At 33.3% G+C, this 22,770-nt stretch overlaps 1 protein-coding gene and 1 pseudogene across 1 annotated transcript in view; one reads left to right on the top strand and one right to left on the bottom strand.

The window, feature by feature from the left end:
- SYT1 (synaptotagmin 1) overlaps positions 1 to 22,770 on the bottom strand; it is a 479,939-nt gene that overhangs the window by 120,965 nt on the left and 336,204 nt on the right. The window contains exons 6-7 of the mRNA XM_039838907.1: positions 8,651 to 8,835; positions 2,717 to 2,839 (exon numbers count right to left, since the gene is read on the bottom strand). Of these exons, the coding sequence (XP_039694841.1) occupies positions 2,717 to 2,839; positions 8,651 to 8,835 (308 nt within the window). The remainder of the gene's footprint in view (positions 1 to 2,716; positions 2,840 to 8,650; positions 8,836 to 22,770) is intronic.
- Positions 9,710 to 9,828, top strand: LOC120583594 (uncharacterized; annotated as a pseudogene).

Genomic DNA, 22,770 nt, shown 5'->3' with positions numbered 1-22,770 from the left:
TAAGCTGGTATTTTTAATATTTTTGCAAAGTAAACAAAAGCTGTGAGTAGACTGACTATTCTAGATGCCCTGCCATCAGACATTTTGTGCTAACAGACTGCTTTAGATCTGTAAGGGAAACAAAAGTAGACTCTTATTGTTGTTCAAGGCATATACTATTCAGTAAGTGCAGGCACACCATAGCTTTTTACATCAGAGCCTGAAAACTTGAGTCTGAGAATTTTTAGCTGATAGAGTGGAAAAGCAATTCACTCCTCCTCCCCTCATCACATTTTTTTTTCTGTAAAACTGACCCACTAGGTTTGTAAGTGCATTTTGGTTAATTGACTCAGTTTTTAACCTGGACCAATACTCTGAATGATCATGTTTTCATTTTAATGCTTCAATATCTTTGTGATATCATCATTTAACAATAACAAGAGTACTGGATTATAGGTATACCAAACACAGATGATCAAAGAATAGCTAAAATAGACATTAGATTATAAAGACATTATTGGTAAACCAAATGGTTTGTTTCTTGGTTTGCCAAATTGGTTCTGCCTTTAGATTGGATGTGAAAAGCAAGATTCTGTTTTTTCCTTTTGCCAATCAATTTTCTTTTGGGCAGGGAAAACTGTAGAAATATACCTAAACTCTTTCAAACTAGATTACTTATATTTCAAATATTTTTGGATATTTGGTTGGTAAGGGGTGGAACTACTTCTTCCAACCACCTTCTGACTTCTGCCTGAGAGATAAATATTACATTTCTCTCCATGAAAGCATCTCAATTAGAATACTTTAGGGTTGTCTTTTAGTTTTAGTAAACAAACAAGTATATTTGATTATAGCTAATCTGGGAAATTCCTCTGCTTTGCTTTTATTTTCCATGACTCATAGGAATCATTTTACAAACAAAATTAGCTGAGAACTTTGGAAAAATCAGTGAATAATGTTAAAAAAAAAATTTCATTGAGTAGAATCTTCTAGATCTTTAGAATGAAATACCGTTTTAAATTTTATGTTTGCTAGAGAGGGAATAATACATATGCTCTTATATTTGAGTGGAAAAAATTCAGTGCTATTATTTTCTTAAAAATACTACTTTAGAAAATGATATTTATAGTACTCAAGCCAACTTAGAAGTTTCAAAACTGACTAACCAGGAAGAGATACTACTAGATTTCTATTGGGAAATATAAAAGTAGAATAAACTAGAAAAATATTGGATACGTGTATAAAGTCAGGTTAAATTTCTGGAGTACACATTATATGTTAAGATAACATAAGCTGACCTTGAATTTCCCTAGAATACATAAATAATAGGAAGTTTTGCTCTCAATCAAGTCCTGATAATCAAATTTTGGTAAATGTGGGAGATACGGCCTCAAATGCCCTATTTAATTAAATAGTATACCTATAAATCTATATAAATCTATACCTATAAACCCGTATCTGTAACTAATATGTAGCTTTCTAAAATGCATTATGAACTAACTAGCTAGGACTATAATGAAGTTGATCAAATAAGATTATTTTTAATGACAGAGCATATCAATACATTCTTTGTGAGGAAACCTCTGGAAACTTCAGAAAGTGAAGACATTATTTGAACTGTCAGTTCCTAAATAAAGCCCAGAATTTCTGCAACTGATTATTGCTCTCACATCATTACTGATTTTGGACATTAGTTGTGAAAGCTGAGCACTGGTGTTTGATTTTTTGTTCATTTCTCACCAAACTAGAAATAATTAACACATGCCGCATTTATCAGTTCTTTCTCACCCAAAATGCTGGTAAGGCAAAACAGATCAGAGAGTTTTAAAACTCTCCTCTTTGGAGAAGGGCTATGTCTTAAGGATTCTTAAGAATCTGGTCTCTAACTCACCCAGTTTCACTAATTCTTGTGTAGCTTTTTAATTTCTTTTGCAATTCAGAAGGTAAAGGGGTATATTCATCAATGTCATGGAATCTAGAAGGTCTTTTTACGTAGAGAGAATTCTAAATTATTTCTGTGCCACCTCTATAACAAGCAGTCAATAAAAGGTAGCAATATTACCATTAATCTAGGTGGCATTTCATGTTTTTTTGAGAAATTGAATCAGAAATGACTGTCTTGTTAACTCCTTTAGCTCTTTGTCACTTGTTGGGCAGCAGTCATAGGTACCAGAAATCAAGTATCTGGTCTTTCTACTCTTCTAGAACTGCTGTCTCATTAGCACAAGAAGTTTTACCTACTACCATATATAAGGCATCCTACCTTTGAAATTTCTGGATTACAATTTTCCATCTTTGATTCCTTATAAAACTGTTATGTTTCAAAATTTTGGCATGAATGGTGGCCTAATTAAAGACCCCTAACTCTGTCTGGATCTGAATCCAAGAAGGCTAAAGAAGATTGTTCTAGCTCAGGCTGAGGGACTTGTGGGGGCGAGACTATGGTTGGGAGCTCTCAGAATCCAACTGACTTCTTTAAGTTAATTTGTATTCTGCCTGCCTATTGTAAGTGCCATAAGTAGATATAATCGGTTGAATACTGTGAATTCTAATTACTAGAAGTTAAATTACCAAGTAGGAGACTGCCTGTACTTGGAAATTATTTCATCAATAGCTTTGATAATTGCATTTTTCCCTTACAGCAAATGAAATGTTTTAAGAAGTATCTCGCTTCCATTTCTACTTTGTAATTTCAGAAAATGTAATGGAATAAGAAAATGTTTTTTTTCTCTCAGACCTGGTTATTCTGGAAATCATAATCCAGTGAATATTGAAGTTTTCCCAATTTCTCCTCTTCTTTGGGTTCTTCTTTTTCTTCCCCATCAGTCAATCCAGTTTCAGCATCATCATCCTTAAGGGCCTATGAATAGGGAAAGGGATCATATGTGAATTCAAGGGAATTTTTATAAAAATTCAGATCAAATTGGGCCTGTGGTTATACTTCCAAGCTGTTAGAAGCAAGCACTAAGATGCTGGAATCTCAGTTTGTCTGACACACATTCATGTTTGCTGCTTACATATTTTTTAAATTCCATTTGTGCAAGGAATTTTTTTCCCCAATCAGCAAGCAACATGGAAGCAATGGAAGAAGCCCGTAAGAATATTGCAAGCAAAAAATGTAAAGTTGTTGCAAAGAAAATGTCAACCTGGTATTATATTTGGCTCTGCTAAAACTGCTTCTTTCAGAGTTGTGAAAAACATGCTATTAACCAGGCCAGGTTTCACATTCATGTAGGTTAAAGCGATCTAAGCTAACCACCATGTTACATTAGTGTTACATGCAGTGGAGTAATTTATATGAAATGTATGGCCTTTTCTTGCCTTGTTTCCTATGGAAAAATAGTTGAGTAAGTGATTCTCAGAAATTTTTAATTTCCTGTGTTTCACATATGCATTTATAATGGTTATGAAAAAAGAGGAGGAAACATGCCACCAGCAAATGCATGTTTAGAGAAAAATCTACCCCACTTCCAGTTTAAGTTTACCATTTTATTTTCATGACAGCTCCACAGAAAGCTAGGCTGAATTAAATTGATTTATGGGTCCATTCGATATCAAGAGATAAAAGGAGTTATGCTTACAATTCTGACAAACTAAAAATTGACATAAAAATTTATTTTGTATTCATGAACAAAAATCATGGTGTTGAATTCTCAAAGCTCAGTTCATTCTGATTGAATATTTTTTATAACCTAAAACTTAAGTGTAATATAAACTGAAATATTAGAAAGCTTATTATTTCGTAAAATACATTCAAATGCTCTTCCTTTAAAAAATAATGTGTATTTCCCCAATATGTGCAAAAATTTTGCTAAAAAAATCAAATGTTATAGATTATATTAGAAACTTTATTTTTAGGGATGTGCATTCTTATTTAAATAATTAGAAAAAAAGAATTGGAATAATGCATAGTTATCATTTAAAATAAAAAATGAGAGTGTTACATTTCCCTAACCACTAGTGAGGTTGACAAATTTTAAATCTTTATATTAACCATTTTATTATTATTATTTTTTTTCCTGGGGACCGCCAGTATGTAGCCATTGCTAATGTGGTATTTGTCTCTTATTGATTTGTAGACACTCTTTGTATTTTAGTGATCTCAACCTTTCTGCTGCTGTTATACATAGCAAATATTCTCTCCTGGTTTTTGGTTATGGCGTTTTCATTATTATGTGTGTGTTACTGTAATAATCGAGTTAAGTCATATGAGTGGTAGACTGCTTTATAGCTCTGAAAAAGGTAGAGGAGTCTTAACTCTTGTCAGCACTCAAATGAAATCTGAACATTCTTGCAGAACTTGAATGCGAGAAGTGTAATCAGGTTTCAGAAAGTCATCAGACTCACCAGACTACAAACCTACCACTCAGCCTCTCCTTTTTCTCCCCTTATCCCAGACCACAGGGTATTTTTTCCCTCTGCTGAGATAAAGCTTTTCTGTTTACTTATCCTTTAACACAGAGATCCTCAGTCTTTGAATTGACAAGATTTTCCAGTTTGGCTCTACTCAGCTAGCTCCAATCTGATTCCCAAGAAACTGAGACTTGGTGGCATAGTAACAGAACTTATCTGGGTGGGAAAATCAGATGAACAGAGTGGAGCTGTAGTTAGAGATGCCTCCCTTTTGTGCTTCTTGAAAATTTTCAGGAGCCTACAATGAGTTTGGAAAATTGAAAATTACTATTATATCCATATAGAAACTGTTTAAAATCTGGTTAGCCATATATTATTTAATTTGGAAATTTTAACTTAGATGTTTCCTTAAACAGAAAAATGCTGATTTGCTGATAGCCAAAGGCAAACAACAACACACTTATTTAAAAATTTATATTAATGTTTTAAATTGGGGGTGGGAGGATCACTGAAGGAAACATGGTAGTAAAGCGACAAAAGAGTACTGAGTCTAATTAGAGGACTCGAGGCAGTGAAATCACGTTTCCCTTTCAACACCTTAGCTGTGTCTAAGTCCACCACTGTCGTAGAAGATGTGCTTAGAAAATTGGAGCTTAGGTAATTTGCTTCCCTGTAAGATTTTAATTTTTTAAAAAATAATAGCAAACTAATACATATTTCTGTCTGAAAAATCTACATGTTTCTCTACCGTAATAAAAAATTTCATAGATTAAAATATTTTTTCAAAGGTCTCTTTTAGAACTGACAATTTATGTATCATGTTTCAGCTCAGTACAACTTGAAATAGCTGAGATATTAAATCTCCTTCTCTGTAAGTGGTTTTCACCCTAATGAAAGGTGCATGACCATCTCTGCAATTATTTTGTATGAAATAGGGCTAAATTTTTGATAATTTCTCAGTGCTACTGTTCATCATTGATGTGATTAAGTCTATTCTTGTCCTAAAGGCTGAGTTTAAGGAAGACATTTTCTGTACTATCACATTAAATTCAGGCCTATTAAATCAGTAGCTATTATAATATCTCAATAACAATATTTTCTTCTGCCTCCGCCACTCTCCCCCAGAACAAAATGCAGAGGAATAAGCTTGTAAACCTAGCAGTTCTGAGAGTTTGATAAATTGCTGCAGAAAAAGTAGTGTTGGGGACATCAGACTTTGTTTTAAATTTCAAAGATTTAGTGCACATGCTTCTGGCTTGCTTTGACATTCAAAAGGTGCTTAGTTCACAACCTTCAGAAGGAGCTCTTGTTCATTTTAAGTTAAATTGTTCAGATTTGGATTTGATAAGGCACATTAAAAAGTTAGCAACAAAGAACTGAATTTTCTCTCTGTGCCCATCAATTAAAAACTTGAGCTTTCTAATAATGCTCTATTTAATCAGTAATATTTAAAGTGAGAACACTTCATCTTAAAAAAAAAAAAAATCAATTTAGTTCAGCCTCTTGATGTGTGTCAGAATGGTACACCCTCAGCTGTTAGAGCCCTAACTGCCAGGCCACTAAATGTATCTGAGCGTTAACTTAGGTGTATCTAAGTAGCAGAGGAAACCTACCGCAAGGGACAGTCCAGAACAGTCATGAGACACAACACAGATAAGGAGGACATAGAAGGAAGAAATAAAAATTAAAATATCTACACACGTTAGTAAAATCCATGGAGAAATGACCTTTCCAGACCCATGAATTTCCAATCGATATTTTCCCTCTGTAATTTTAGTGTTCTCAAGTTTTAAGGCATTAAAAAGCCTTCTATATATATATATATATCTTTTGCTGTATAGATATACTAACTATAGTTACTTTTTTTGTCTTTGCCGAGTATTTAAGATTTTTTCCTTGGTTATAAAATCTTACCATAGAGACATGTAGCCACAAACATCGAAACCTGAATTTCTGATTTTTTATATAGATTAAAATAGTAAAAATTTATTGATTTCCCTAGAACCTTAAGAAATCATATTTAAATGCCTCTCATATCTGTTTTCAAACGAGAGGCATAGACTGTCTTTATTGTCTTCCCCAAGTTCATATCATTATTCTGTTTTTTAATATTCTGAAAATATAAGTATTTAAGAATAATTTTACTTTCTGTTAATGCTGTTTTGAATTTGGATGATTAAATGATATTTGGATGATCAAATGTGATATAGCATCTTAAAATCTGTACATTCCATTTTGCTTCTTCGTCCTTTCTCTTCATAAAATGATGGAACCCATTATAAACTACTTTTGTCTGTCTGAAAAAGTGTCACAAGCTACTGTTATGTAACTATTATATAATGGGCCTACTTTCACTTGTCCAAATTATATTTCATTCTGAACACTTAATTGTTCATAAATCAAAATAAGACTTATAAAATCCTACATAAACAAACATCTATTTAAAATGGTTAAAAACACCTTTTTGAGTGGTTGAAATCCTAAATGCTATATTGCGACAGTAGATTACTATAAACTATCATTGATTTCTTACTATTTCCTTATTTGACTCACTTTCTCTTCCCCTCCCATTCAAAGAAATAAGTGATCAATGAAAAATTAACCATAATCAATTCTCTGTATTTATTACTTTTGAGATTTCGGTCATTTATCCAGGTCAAAACAGGGATAATAAACACCACTACTATTCTATAAATTAGTCTTATGTCATATAGAACAAATTTCACAAAGAAAAATACAAATCTCATGTCCTAGGAAGAAACACTATAGTTATCATTGAATATTATTCAGTGCTTAATTTTTTTAATTCTAGAGTATTTGAATTTTATCGTAGTTAGGAAAATGATAGTATTGTATTTTCAAACTATTGCTTCATATATACAGCTAAAATTCATGTAGAAATTATTTCGTTCATGTCTATCTTGGAGATTATTTCTGCATTTATTCCAATAAATTTTAAAAAAAATCCATATCAAGTCCTGCTTGCTATAGAAATGTTGAAATAAAGCAAGACATGATTTAAAATGTCAGATTTTACACAACAAATTAACTAAAGAGAAAAGTTCTTAGTAGACATGTGTGATTGAATGTTTGTGCATGAATGTTCTGTGGCTGTGATTAGAAACTTGGAGAAAAATATAACCTTTCTTTATGCTGAACTCAGGACAAAACTCTTTGAGTGCGAGCATTGGCATTACATCCACTCTGTACCTCTGAAACCAAAGTTTTAGCAGTGAGTGGAAAACGAGCCTTTGCGAAATTGTTGTCAATAGACATAGCTGTGTCTTTGAGAAAAAGGGTATAGAACTCAAGCTGGGGAAAGGGCTTGGTGTGTGGTTAACTATGTAAATGTACTACAATGCCTTCCTTGATTAAATTGTTCTTAAGGAGATTTACATATTTAAGAATTCACTTAATAGTAAATTCTATAAGAGCAATTTATAAAACTGCCTATATATGTTGCTCTTTGGAAATAAATAGAACTTTTGAATAAACAGAACTTATTTAAAGGGAAATATCAATAAATTGAAAATGTTATTTCTTTGAAAAATCTATTTTTAATATAAATTAAATGTTCTTTAGAAATCTCCAATATGAATGTGACTCTAAAAATATAAAGTCATTTAATCATTATAATTATTAATAGTAACCAAGTCATCCAGTTAATTTAGTAAAAATAGACAACAACGTAAAGGATGTCCAAACAGCTTCTTGAGGCTTAGGAAGATAACCCAGCCAGATACATTTTATCATCTGGGTTATGGTTTTAATGGTCCCTAAATGAGGAAATAAGAATTTTGCCTTCAAATTTTGCCCTGTTCTTTAGGATCAGCTCATACCTTCTTCCTTTCCCCTGTATAACTTATTATTCCTGAGCACTAATTATTGAGCTGGATGGATACATGAGAATGGTAGTCATCAAATGTGATAAACAGCTTTAAGATTCACTTATTTGACAGTGATAATGCTAGAAAGGTACCCTGCCCAAGAAGGAGAACACTTTAATCTGTTTTTCAAACTCTTAATACAATTAAGACTGGCTAAACAGATGTAATTAGAATGTGCAGGCATCATTCCAATGGCCCTGATGGTCACAGATGCCCTTTTCTGGTTAATATGCATAGAGGACCGGAAAACCTTACCAAATGTTTCCATTGCACTTTGGGATATTGAGTAGTGACTGAAAGGATTGCAAAGCATCTCTATAACAATGACGTGTCCAGAAGTTGTTTATTTCTATACTTATCTGGCATAAAATAATAAACCATTTATTAGTTTCTAGTAAGATCTAAGAAAAAATATGGAAAGAATACATTACCTGATCTTTCATGGTCTTCCCTAAGTCCTTCACATCCTTCATGTTAATGGCATTCTTTCCTCCCTTTTCCTTTCCCTTCTTCTTGTTTTTCTTTTTGAACAAACATTTCTTACAGATACAAAAGCAGCAGGTCAGGACTAAAAGGACCGCGACGATGGCTATGGCAATTAAGGCCCATGGTGGCACTGAAAGAAAAAAATGTGCATAGAACATTAGCAATAAAACACATATGCAAAACCTTTTAACTCATGGGCTATCATCAATCAATCATTCTTATTTATTGAGCACTTTTAATACTCTATGTACACTAGTCACCATTGCTTTATCCATGCTTTTTCTGCTGGAGTGTTGTTTCTATCTTTTTGACTTCGCCCTTCCAAATATGCCAAATGTCATTTCCTCCCTATTGCTTTCCCTGCCCCTCTAACCTAGATTTTCATTAATCCATTCCTTCCTCCATTCAGAGCATAACTCTGGAGTTTGACCTTGAGCAAATTGTCATCTGCCTCAGTTTTCTCATCTCTAAAAGTGGAAGTAAATTGAGACCTCACAGCCTTTTTGAAGATTAAAATAAGATGCTGTGCCTGGCACAGGGTAAAGTTTAATAAAAATTAGCTGCTGTTACTCATCTGTTAAATACTAGGGGTTCTAGTATGTCTGGGCACAATGGGAGGGGCAGACATTAATCAAACAGAAAAACCATATCATAATGGTAGTAAAGGTTAGGAAGAAATGTTTAGTGCTCTGAAAGTCAATTATGGGGAAATTTACCCACTCATAGTCTTGAGAGGCAGGACAGTGGTTATGTGTTCAGAGGCTTAAAAACCAGGGTTGAATACAGGCTTGGACTTTTACAGGCTGTGTAATTCTGGCCAGATTGCTTAACTATTCTGAGTTTCTATTTCTTTCCTTATAAAGAAAATAGTGGTATTCATTTCATCTCTTTTGAAGATGAAAGGAGTTAATATACTAAAAAGTTTAGAATGGCATTCAGCACATAGCAAGAACTCAATGTTAGCTATTTCTTTATATTCAAGGTGTTTAAGTATTGTAGGTAGAGTCTATGGCCATGCCACTCTGAATGTGCCCGATCTCCTCTGATCTTGGAAGCTAAGCAGGGTCAGGCCTGGTTAGTACTTGGATGGGAGACCACCTAGGAATACCAGGTGCTTTAGGCATTAAAAAAAAAAGTTTTATAGGTGGGGAAGCACAGTATATGTGGGAATATAAAACATGCACACCAATAAATATATAAAAATAGAGGTGAATACACTGAGAAGAGTTCTGTGGATTTGCTAGTGGGATTGAGACGGGGAAGAGATGATTTTTAGGTAAGAGGCGAGGTTTCAGATTCACACTCTCTGTTTAAAATAAAGATGTGTAAATAGGTATACTGAAATAATTTTTTATTACAAGTTGTCTATTAAAAGTTAATATATTTTCTCATTTGGCACTCCCTATACATGTGCTTATAAAAATTAAGTTCTTGTAGAAGCATTTAAGGTTTCACTTTGCCTGGAAAGGACTTATTCAACTATTGAGATTAATCAGAAGAAATAATTAGATTTGCCTGTTGTAATCAAGAAAGATATTGGGCACTGAAGTTCTACCTTTTTGCTATGTAAACATCCTTAGCACCAATGACTACTAACACAAGTACTTTGATAAAGTAATAACACAAAAATTAATTTCTCTTCAAAATCGAGAAACCCACTCTCTTTGCTATCTCTGTATCTAGCTTCATGGTGTAGAATATTTACTATGCATATTATTCTAGCTTATGATTGACTACTAGTTGTTAACATAAGGACGTATAAAATCACAACTTCCGAAATGTGTTTTCAGCCAAAGAAACATTTGTGTGAAAGTTATGGATAAGCCCACATCCCAAGACATATATTCTCCTAGTTCTCTAATCTTACTAAACAATCAGATTTTTTAAAAAATGTAAATTAAAGTAAGCTTATGTAACCAGTGATATCATCTATGATACCTCATTTCAAAGCTTCTCACCTCTTCTGATCTTGTTAAAACCCTCCAGGTGGGAGTGAGGGAGCCTATGTATTCATTGCAGGAGAGACAGCATTAATAATGACCATTCATTTTGAACCTCGTAAATTATTCTCCTAGATGGACTTGTGTGATAGTCTCTCAGAGAACAACATAAAAGTCTCTTAAATTACACAGGACATGATTAAGATCATTTGACAACCTCACAAAAAGAAAACAGTGAAAACACAGAGACATTCTTTAATCAAAAGGCGTTAAGGGATAGGAACATAAGATTACAACAAAAAAATCTAAAATAGTGCCACTTGAGGGTAAATTATAACCACTGAAAATTTATTTTGTGACGTTTATTAAAATGCTTCTGTCTTCTAGATTTGCTTTCAGTCCATCTTCTGAATATATGTTTTAACTTTGAATATGCTATATGGAATATATGAAAATAACAAAAAATTCCTCATAATTCACTAACTTTTGATAGAATTTTAAAAACTATAATATTATCATTGTGTTTACCCATATCAAAATCTGACTGAAGAGTCAATTATAAATCTCCATTTTTTAATTAAATGGACTTATTCGAATTGAATTCTCATGTTAAAAAATTTATTCTCTTATGTAGAGCAACCAATTATTTAAAATTTGGTATGTTAAGAAATACCATCTACAGTATTATGTATTTGTAGTGTTTACAGAAATATGTTTCAATATTAGTGAGCAAATCTCATGGAATATATTTTGGATTAGGTGAAAAATTTTTTGAAGACCTACTTGTTATGGGCCAGTTCAACTAAACACTGTGTTAGTGTTTACATATATTAACCTAATTTAACCTTCACAACAGTTCTGTTCATTATTCCTTTGTATACAGGAAAAATATATACAGAAGAAAAACTATAAGTTGAATAGTTTGAGAAATTCAAATATGTTTTTACATTATTAGGTTAAAAATGTAAATATTTTAAATGTATACAAAGGAAAAAAAATCCTTATCTTGCTTTAAAGCTTCTTTAATAGAACATTTTATATTAAAAAAAAAAACAGTGAAGCAAATAACAGTACAAGATGCTGCCAAGAGTGATTTCTATAATATAAAATATAGTTTTAATGAAAAAGAGACTCATCAAAATATTGCTACCAGCAGTTCTCAGCTTATTGTTGTTGCTACCCAACTATTATTAAATGAAATTTTTATAACAAGAATTTTAATATTAAACTTAAAGACCTTTCAGCAGAAAATAATAGACTAGTATGAAACTGTCCATTAAAATGTTATTTTCATTTTCTAGTTATTGATCATACATATTAGTTAACTCAAAGGTAAGCTGACACATAAGAAGTAAGTCAGTGTCAATTTGAAACTGCTTCTGAAGTTGTAACTTAGACTTCATGGTAGATGAGATAATGACACCTCACAAATACCCATATTTTATTTCCTGAAGCATGGCAAAAAGGACTATGCCGATGTGATTAAAAATCTTGAGATAAGGAGATTATCCTGGGTTATCTGGATGAACCAAGAAACATAGTAGAATGGCAGTTATCAGGGCCTGGGGGGCTAGGGGAAATGGGGAGATGTTGGTCAAAGGTACAAACTTTCAACAATTAGATCTGGGGATCTAATGTATAGCATGGTGACTGTAGTTAACAATACAGTTGAAATTTACTAAGAGTAGGTCTTAAATGTTCTCAACACACACACAAAGGTAATTATGTGAGGTGATGGATGCGCTAAATAACCTTATTGTGGTCATCATTTCATAATATATACCTATTTTAAATCATATGCCTTAAATTTATACAATATTATTTGTTAATTATTTCTCAAAGTTGGGAAAATAAAAAGAAGAAATCAGCTCCGCTGACACTGTTGGGCTTTAGCTCAGTAAAACCCATTTGAACTTCTGACCTCCAGAACTAGAAAATAATACATTTGCATAGTTTTATCCAGCAAATGTATAGTAATTCATTACAGCAGCAATACGAAGCTCCAGAGGTACAAAGCAGACCTCAAGAGATTTGTAATATATGCTGCATTTGGTGGATTATACAATTGGAATATTAGTGTGGGCTATTTCTCTATTTCCTATGAGCTTTCTTTCTTACCTGCCTCTTTTACCTATCTCTCCTGCAACCATTCTCATAATACCATTATACAAGACTCTCTCAAAGATAACCAATGGTTTGCTTTGGCCAAACCCAAACAACATTGTCTGTGGTTTGAGGAAATTTTGTTCGTATATTCCTTCTTGAAATTTTCTTCTGCTTTTGTTTCTATTGCCCTTACCAGCATCTTCTATGCCTTTGACTATTTTTTATCTTTCCTCTCCCATTCCCAAGTCTTAATAAAGTCGTTAATCAAGATTCTTAGCCCCTTGCTCATCTTCATATTCACTCATTGTTGAGCACATCCTTTCTCACGCCTTAACATTTTAGGTCAGTTACTCCATACTGTCCCCTCTTCTATATGCTCGAACTGTATTCCCCACTGCCTATAGAATATTTCCTATAAATCCATCTTCTCAACCCATTCTCCACACAAACTATGTATGATTTTTGCCTGTGCTTCTATCATTTTATGCCTCTTGGACATTGAAACCGTGTGGAAATTTTTATTCCCAGATTTGACTGATTAGCAAGTTGTGCCATTTCTTGTGTGTGTGTGTGTGTGTGTGGGTTTACATCTGTTCCATTTGTAAAGTGTGGACCTGACATTACCTCCCACCTACTCTCTCTTCCCATCAGTTATCTCTTTTTCTCCATTTTACCCATTCGTTGTCATCAGAAAAAACTTTCTGATACACACTTTTAAATTATTTTTTACACAGCTTTCAAGATGCTATCATTAGTCCCACCCTACTTGTGTATTTTTTCTCACTGCACCTCCAGTCTAATAAGAGAAACTCATTGTTTGCTCAATTCTACTCCCATATTTTTCTCAATATATTCCTTCTTATCTGAAATGCTATATTTCTTCCTCTTTGGTCATTTAAATGACATTTTTCAAAGCTCGATACAGGTCTCAGTGTGGACAGAATTTTTTAAATAAAAATTTTAAAAAATTAAAAAAAAAAATTTGCCTCTTTCACCCAGTGGAAAATATTGACTATGTGGTACAATACAGTGGGTGTCTTATGTTAGGCTAGTATAAAAAGATGTATTATTTTAAAATAAAAAGATAAATCTGTACAACTATAGAAAATGCATTATACTCCCCTTTCCCACCTACAAAATTCACTTCAAATTAACTCAAAACTCAGCTCTTCGTAGATTATTCAGGACATGAAGCACTGAGATTTAATGAAAACATAATAAATATAATTTGGAACCACCGAAAAACAAATTTGCTTTATCAGATCTTCTGGGCAAAACCCAAAACCCAAACAAACAACTCTTCTCATCAAGAGAGGCTGTTCTTTCATGGGAAGTAGACATAAATTGAACAGTTAAAAAAAGTAATTATTTAATCAAACACATTTTCGACATCTATACGCCTGGCATTTTTCTCAGAGCTAGAATACAGTGCTAAGTATGTTTTGTGAAACTTACTATTTACTTCCCACATGTTAAAAGCTAGGCCTTATTTACCTTTTTAAAAGAAACAGATTTCTCATATTTGCCAAACTCAGTGCTCAGAACATAATATGGTGTATTTTTAAATGGAATCAAAATGGCTTAATACACTCTTGTGTGCAAATTTAATGCTCCAGGGGTACATTTATTGATAAAATCAACTAGTAAATATTTTTTCTACAATAAAAATGTGACTCTCAGGTTGAAAAACATTATTATCTTTTTTCTCTCAGGGATATTTGGCACTAAGCACATTTTTAAAAATTATTGACTTAAGGGGCCCTGACTTTTTTAAAAAATGTGGACACTCCAAATAGCTTTCTCTTTAATAAAGCATCGTGAAATCAAAGATAAAACTTCACAAAGAACAAAAGTATTTTTGAGTATACATTTATAAAAGGGAAATTTTTGATATTACCAAATACAGACCCGTGTGTCAAGTTATGTTCTCAAATCCAAAGTCTACTCATCAGACACACATTGTACCCACACCTACAGAATGAACGGTTGGGGACAGGAGCTTTTTAAAATTTATATAAAGTGTCTTATGGCCAAGGGAAGCCCTGCTCTAGTTCTCCTGATTCTGAGCTCTCACTTCTAAATAGTTTCCCCCACGCCACGCCCATTCTCAAAATGCCTGACTCAGTACTCTCAGCTTAATAGTGCTCAGTAAATGTTAGGTGGCTCGAAAGAAACCCACACAGTCATGTTCTTAAGGTCGAGTAGGAGTAGAGTGGACAGTCTCTGGGTTCGCCTCCATCTCAAGTGTGTTTTCGTTAGGTGTGCTGTCAATCCTGTTTCTTTAACTCTGATTCTCTCCTGTCTCATTTCAGTATTGCAGTCACAGTCAGCTATTGCAGTCTCCTAGGCTTGCAGCCTTCTGATGGACTTACTCACTGGGTTCAAGGTTTAATCTGGGGCAAAACTCACTGATTTTTGCAATTCCTGCTTTGATTTCATTTTCAAGGGTAGCTCTGTATTATCTATCAGTTCCATTCTCGTTTATCATTATGAAACAATCTTACATCTACGTCTCCTTCACAAGGTGAGCTGTATTTTCCTCTCTGAGAACTATAGGCTTGTTCATTTACATCGGTCCTAGATATTTCAGCCAAGAGTTTCAAGATGATACTGGTAATAAACCATTACTGTGGACACTACAAAAATTCAGCAATAACATTTATTGCATTTTCTATAATATAACAAAAATAACAATAAGCATTTTCTACTTTTGTCATATCTATTTTGTCATATGAGTGCCTTATCACTTCACTAATGTCTGTACCTCATTTTATGAATAATCTACATATTTCTTTATTCTTATATTTACCAAAGCTTTTTGCCAACTTCTAGTTTTACCCAAAACAATCCTTCTGTCTAGATCATCATATATTGATGCAAGATGCACATAAGTATAAAAATAATTTTGCTGTCAACCAGTAGAAAAACAAATCCGTATTTCAAAGTTTTGCTTTTAGACCATTTATAAATAATTTTTAAAAACACATAAAAATAATCAATTTTCAAAAATAGGTTAAAAAAAAAAGCCTTGCATTTTAAAACTTTTTGTAAATTACAGAATGCAAATAGGAAAAAAGCTCTGGAAATATGTGAATTAAGATATTAATCACCTCTGGAGACAAAACATTAAAGGCAAAATTTGAAATAATGTACAAAATCATACAGATTATGGTTTAAGATTAAAGCAATCAAAGGTCAGAATGAAGAATTTCTCAGTAGAGACTGAAATGACTTCAGACTATGCATTCCTGGCTCCTGAGTATTAAACAAATTTACCTTTTCCTCGCGTTAGTTCTAAGTCTTCTTTGAATTATATGCCCCTTTTAAAATATGACAAGCTATGGGCCCTTGATGGGAAATATGCGAGTGTGTGTGCAGCGTGTGTGTGTTTAAGTTTCCACACAATTGGGAGTGTGTGGTACCCTGTGGAGATCACAGTTCCCTAGGTCTAGGACACCATTTGACTTTAAACACGCCTTTCTCAGAGCATCAGGGTAAAATTCAAGATTAATGAATTAGGGAAAACTTTTTCCTTCATTTGGTTATTCAACCTTTCATTTATTTCTTCTTGGCAGTCTGCTGTGTGCTTATACTGTGCTGTAGGTGGTGGGAACACAAAGCACAGAGAAGGTGAGTCCCTTTCTTTAGGAGCTTATGAAGATTAACTCCCAGGAAAAAAACTAGAGATAGGAGACAATACAGAGTTAAGCACAAAATTAGTGTAGTAGGTAGGTTCTTTAAGTAGCAGGCTGGTGAAGGGCAAAATAAAGGGTCATAGCGTTCAAGGAAGGCTTAGTGGAGGAGGTGAGTCTTGAAGTGAGCTTTGAAGCTTTGCTTGTTAACATAGTGAAAATAGCATTTTGGGGACTCCAATTCTTTTTCTTTCTTCCTTTTTCTTCTTGACATCCTCCCCTTTCCTGTCTCCTTTCCTCCCTCTGTTCCTCCCTTTCATTCTTTTCCCTTTCTTCTCTTTTTTCCTTCGGATTTTAGACTCCCTTTATTAAACTTATCATCCAATAACTGCCTTGTAAAACAAAGCTCTCAATAAGACACAGATTTAAGAAAATCTACTTCAGATTTTTTTTTTACCATATTAAATGAAAAGACATTTCTTTAGTAAACACATGTAGCCTTCTCTAACCTTCAAAATTACCTTCTTAAGAACACATTTAACATTTTCCTCTTACATAGTTCTGTTTGGCTATCAATATGTACTCCGGACAAAAAGCAAACCAGAAGATATTTCTGTATAAGTATGCTGTAAAAATGATCTGAGCTATTGACTTGAGTCAGCTACCTGTGGCTCTTTAAGGCAGATGCATTGTGTTAACAATAATGTAGGAGGGGAGGCTCATTCATTCACTATGCACTTACTCATTTGAGTGTACTTAATACATTAATGCTTAGCACATTGGAAGAATACTGAACAAGGTTGAAATAATTTACTTAAACAGTTTACAGTCCAGTTGGACAGATTTATTAATACAGTGAAGCAAATTGTGAATAACATCAAAAAGCATATAAAACGCCTAATTAAATGGGGTCTTTTGCTAGATTCTGATTCCACTATGTAGTCAGAACAATTTTATTCTACTTGTCAAATGAACACTTGTTTAGAATTATTTTTAAAAACCTTAAATTTAATAAAATGAGAAATATGCCTCTCCTTCCTATAAACTCTTAAAAACTGTTAATACATAAAAAACTTCTTTTGATCTGATTTCAGTGTATACTGTGCTACTGAACAAATTCACATCCCCTGCTGAATAACGTTTTAAGGTTATTGATGTTTCTTGCTGAATTCAATGATTAGTCTTGAAAACCAAATTTAGTTGACTGAGGGCCATTTTATTTGCACAGGTATTAGTCAATAATTAATTTTATAAAATATCTATAATAGTCTGCTTTCAACGATAAGGCAAAGTCATCCATATCTTCACAATATTGGAATGTCTGAAATTTGACATGTAAAACGATATTGGGTCTCCAGGCAAAGATAAGCAACCCCCCCCCTCCGCCCCCGCCCCCCACAACTTCCAGAGGATTTAGATAAGGCTGTCTAGTCAGCCCAGGGGCTTGCTGTCTGCAGGCTCTAGGAAGAGTGCATTGGTAAACATAAAGGGATGCCAGGTAAGTTGGAAGAGGTGAAGGCGATCACGGGCTAATCAGTTCTGAAGCCTTTGGAAATTTGGAACAGTTTTCAATCATACTGTGGACAATACAATTTCGTGGGTAAAGGGAAATCCATTTATCCTATGAAATTTGTAGCATGTCTCTCTTGAGTTCTGATTTCTAAGTTTGAAACTAAAAAAGAGTTATATCTCAGGTTTAACTTTTGTGTTAGAAGTCTTCAAAATAATCATCTCTTGGTTTCTGATTCAATTAGCATTTGGTTTTATTGTGATGCTTCGAATTTGGTTGGCAATTTCTTTGATCTGTTTTCTATCAAAGATACCCAAGGGAGGAAAATGTGTTCTAAGAATTAAACATAGCACCTGTTGGTGACTCTTAGATAATTCAATATTTGAGTATCTACTTGTTTCTTAGCTAAGCAATTTAATGCTAGTATGATTAAATCTACTTTTGATAAAAGAATATCAGTTAAAGGGGCAGATATAATCCCTGCTTCCCTATGCTATTTTACAACTTCAGGCCAGCAGGTATAAGAAACGAACAAACAAAAATGTCAGCCTTTTTTACCTGCTTTTCGAAAGTTTTTTTTCCATGTACTTTCTGTTTATTTTAGGAGCAGGCGACATGTTTTTAGAATTCCCTGTAATTCCTTGGTAAGATTTGATTGTACTGACAGGAGAACTGTGTGGTTGCTATGCATAAGTGAAGAGCAGGATGTTTGAGTCTTCCGGTCATAAAAAGGAAGAGTCAGGCTCATTAATTTCATTACTATACAAAGTGACAGGTAGACAACAGTGAAAACAAAGCCCCTTGCTTGTCTAGCTATTCATAGGACATTTTTTCTTGATTATCCTATGGATTCCTGTGGCTATATTCCGATTAATTTTACTCTCCAGCTGTTATTTTCTGTGTGTGTGTGTGTGTGTGTGTGTGTGTGTGTGTGTGTTTTCAATGTATTTCTCTCCATGGCACTTTTATTTGTCCAGTTCCTTATTTGTAGCATCATTTCCTTTTTTTTCTTTTTTGGTTTGTTTCTTGGTTTGGATTTGAACTTTCATCTTTATTCTTCTATAACTCCCACTATCCTTGATTCATTTTCTGTTCTTGCTTTTGAAAGGGCTTACCTATGCCAGTCAATCTCATTTAGAGTGGCTTTTTCTTTGTTTTTTTTTGTTTTTTCCCCTCTTTCCTATCCCTCTTTTGTTTAGGGCTTGTACTTCTAAACACTGCAACTGAACATATGACTTCAAGGCCCTGCATGAATCTTGCTTGTTTTTATAGCTTCTCACAGATCTCCACTAAGAATGTAGAATTTCCTTTATTTCCTTCTTTGCCAAACTCAGTCATTTCTTCCTTTAAAAGATTCCCAGATTCCCGTTGGACTTACTCCAAATCTCTACCTGAGTACTATCATACGTGAGCCCTCTACTTTATCTCTCATCCACATTTATTTATGCCATCTGACTTGCATATTCATAAAGATCCTTGTTTTCTGTATCTTTGTGATTTGTCTCTTTAATATGGAAAGGCTACCCAAAAAGGAATTCTGTTATCTTCTTTCCTTGCCTTCCATGAATTATCAGTTGGATTGGGTACATGGCAAGTCTTAAACAAGTGCTTATAAAATAGTTGAAATAATAAGTAGAAGCAGAGAAAGCCTTCTTTAAATATTGTTTACGCATAGTGAGGGTATGGCTCCTTTGAACACTTTATTAAAACTAAAGGGTACGCTTTTTTTTCTTTAACATTACAGATCAAATCCTGATAGTACTTCAGAAATATATCAACTTTTCCAGATAATTTTGAAAATCTGTGAAAGTATTCTTTATTTTTTTATTGCAGGTAGACTGCGAAAGAAGCTGTAAGCTCATTTTTTTTTCTGTCAATTATTTTTCCTAAATAATTTTTGTTGTATATCCCTTTGGAAAGATTCTCTTAAAATTGTATTAGTAATGCTGATATGGTTTTTCCCTTTTTATATCCAGCACAGTAGTTGCCCTTATTCAGTGGGGATACATTCCAAGACCCCCAGTGGATACCTGAAGCTGTAAATAGTACTGAACCCTAGATATACTATGATTTTTACTATATATACATAACTTATAAATTTGGCAGAGTAAGAGCATAACAATAATAAATAATAGAACAATTATAACAGTATTTTATAATAAAAGTTGTGTAAATGTGATCTCTCTCTCTCCAGTGATTTTTATATTTTTCAGTCCAAGCCTATTCCTGAATCTGTGGAACTTTCCCTTACTTGAAGTAAATAGCTTAGTGTCATTTGTTTCAGGGAATCCCTTGCTGAAGTCTTCATATAGGCTTACTGCTTTCTGGTGCAACACATTGCTCTCAGCTGGAATGTGTTTTCTGTTTGTGTCTTCCACTCACCAATTTAATGCCTTTTCCATCTTAACTAAGTATTTATTACGCACTGTGGCCACAATTTTGCAGTTTGAGGTGCTACAGCAAAACTGGCATGCATTTCTTTTTCTTTCACAATTTCATGGGTAGATTAGTTTTTACTGTAGATCTTAGCAAACTCAGCATACCTTTCTTTTCCCCTTAAGTCCAGAACTTTCACCTTTTCACTTAACAGAAGCACTTTACAGCTACTCTTTGGCCAACTGAATTGCCAGCATCGGTACTCTTGTGCTTTGGAGCCATTATTAATAAGGGTTACTTGAATATAAGCATTGTGATGCCATGGTGACTAACAGGGTGGACACGCTGAACAAAGGGATGATTCATGCTCTGTGTAGGACAGTGGGTCAGCATGCTACCCAGAACAGTGCACAATTTAAATGTTATAAATTGTTTATTTCTGGAATTTTCCATTTAAAATTTTCGGGCTGTAGTTAATCCTGGAGTAACCGAAGCTGAAGAAAGAGAAAATGTTGATAAGGAGGACTACTGTATTCACTAATTCAATTTCTCTTTTAGATAGTTCTTTGACGTTGAGACCCTTTTATATTGTGATTTGACCCTAAAAACCAAATTGTTGAGTAGTAAAGGTAGATACCATAATCTTCATTTTATAGGCTAGAACACCAAGGATCTGAAATGTGACTTCTGTAATGAGATGCCTATTAGAGTTGGGAACAGACTTAGGCCTTGGGGGTTCCATTTTCAAGTCCTTTCCATATAGTCTGGCATTCTTTTGTGTCCACACTGAAAAATGAGCAAATATTTACTATTTATATTACTGTTAAGAAGAGTTTAGTTTTATGGATATATTTGTATATTACTATTAGGCTACTTTTGAGTAAAATAATTTTTAATGGTTCATGCCAAATCAATGAGAATTATTTCTCAAGAATGATTAATAGTAGTCATAACAGGGCAATATCAGATATAAGATAGATCATAAATCTTGACTCTAAGTTCTGCCACCTAAATAAATTTGATCAAATTATTTAAACTTTCTGGATCTCAGTTTAACTATCTGTAACATAGCTAGTGAGTGGAGAGAGCAGATAATGACATAAACTCTGTAAGTGATTTGCGATATGTAGATTTGTAATATGCAAAGTACTTAGTATGGTGGGTAACAATGAAGGCGGGTTTTAAATACCAGTTATTATTTGTCAGCAATTCATATTAAGTTTCATAACTTGAAAATGCTTAAAACTTGGCTGAAAAAGCGAACTCTAAAAATTATGTAGATAAAAGATGAAATGCATGCAATTTTGTATATATAATACAACTCCCAATATACTCAACATGTTCTACCTTAACAATATATCAGAGTGTCATGGTAATATTCTAAAATAGATTGCTGTCAGAAAACTGAAAGGCAATGCATCTCGGTAGTATTTAAGCTATTTGTGGGTAAAGAATAGAATGAATAAATAATAGTCCTTTAGAATCACAGAGGCCAAAAATTGTTACTCAAATAATGTAAGCAGCATTAGAATAATATTAAGTTTGTTTTAATGGGAATAAACATAATGTGCACTACTTTGTATTTTCAATAATTAGTTAGCCTAGCTAACACTACCTGAGATAAAATGTTTTAACACAGCAGTAAAGAATCTTGTTAGTAGCAAGACTTTCACTCTTTCTACTGGCAAAATGGTAGGTTTTGCTTGAATACACTCTTAATTCTATAGTGCTTGCGCATTAACAACAAAATGTTCTTGGAGACTACTTTTTTCCTTTGAAAGTTGGCCAGATATTTCAAGTGAATGAAAAAGCTATCTGAATCCAGCATTTATTATTCAATAGTTATTTACATACACATTTAACTTAGAATGATCACTTTTTTAAAAATTAAGAACCAACTTTGACTTTTGCTGTATGTTTCCACTGAATAATTTATAAAATAGTTGGGTTTATAATTTCATTTAGATAATAATAATCTTCATTCATACATGGTAAATTTAAGGTACCAAGAATATGACTGTTCAAAGATCCTAGGGAAAAATCATGGCCTAATCTCAAGTTCAGTACTTCAAACTCTTTGTTAATCCGATCTGTGATAATTCTTGTTTCAAATCAAGCAATGATGATAGCTAGGATTTAAACTTACTTAGGATCACAATTCTTGGTCTTTTATTATTTAAATCATTCCAATGCATATTCATTTAATATGTTACATTCAATTTTTTGCTGTCTCTGCTCATAATTTTCAAGAAAATAAGGTTAGGAGCATATGGGTGTGTGTGTGTGTGTGTGTGTGTGTGTGTGTGCGCGCGTGGTTTTGACTAAAATTGTAATGTTAGATGAAATTTACATTTTAATGATTTAGTAAAATAGTGAAATAGCTAGAGAATTTTCTTTAAGGATTAAAAGCTATAAAACTTAATGGAAAGAACAGCTGCGATTTTTTGGCTTTTCTTCAGTATTTTACTTATATTTAACCATCAAAGTCAAGAACCTGGTCA

Source organism: Pteropus medius, unplaced genomic scaffold, assembly GCF_902729225.1.
Source record: "Pteropus medius unplaced genomic scaffold, Ma_sr-lr_union100, whole genome shotgun sequence".
In the NCBI taxonomy this organism is placed as follows: domain Eukaryota; kingdom Metazoa; phylum Chordata; class Mammalia; order Chiroptera; family Pteropodidae; genus Pteropus; species Pteropus medius.
Note: the sequence above shows the minus strand (reverse complement) of the source record. Positions and strands in the feature narration are given on the sequence as shown.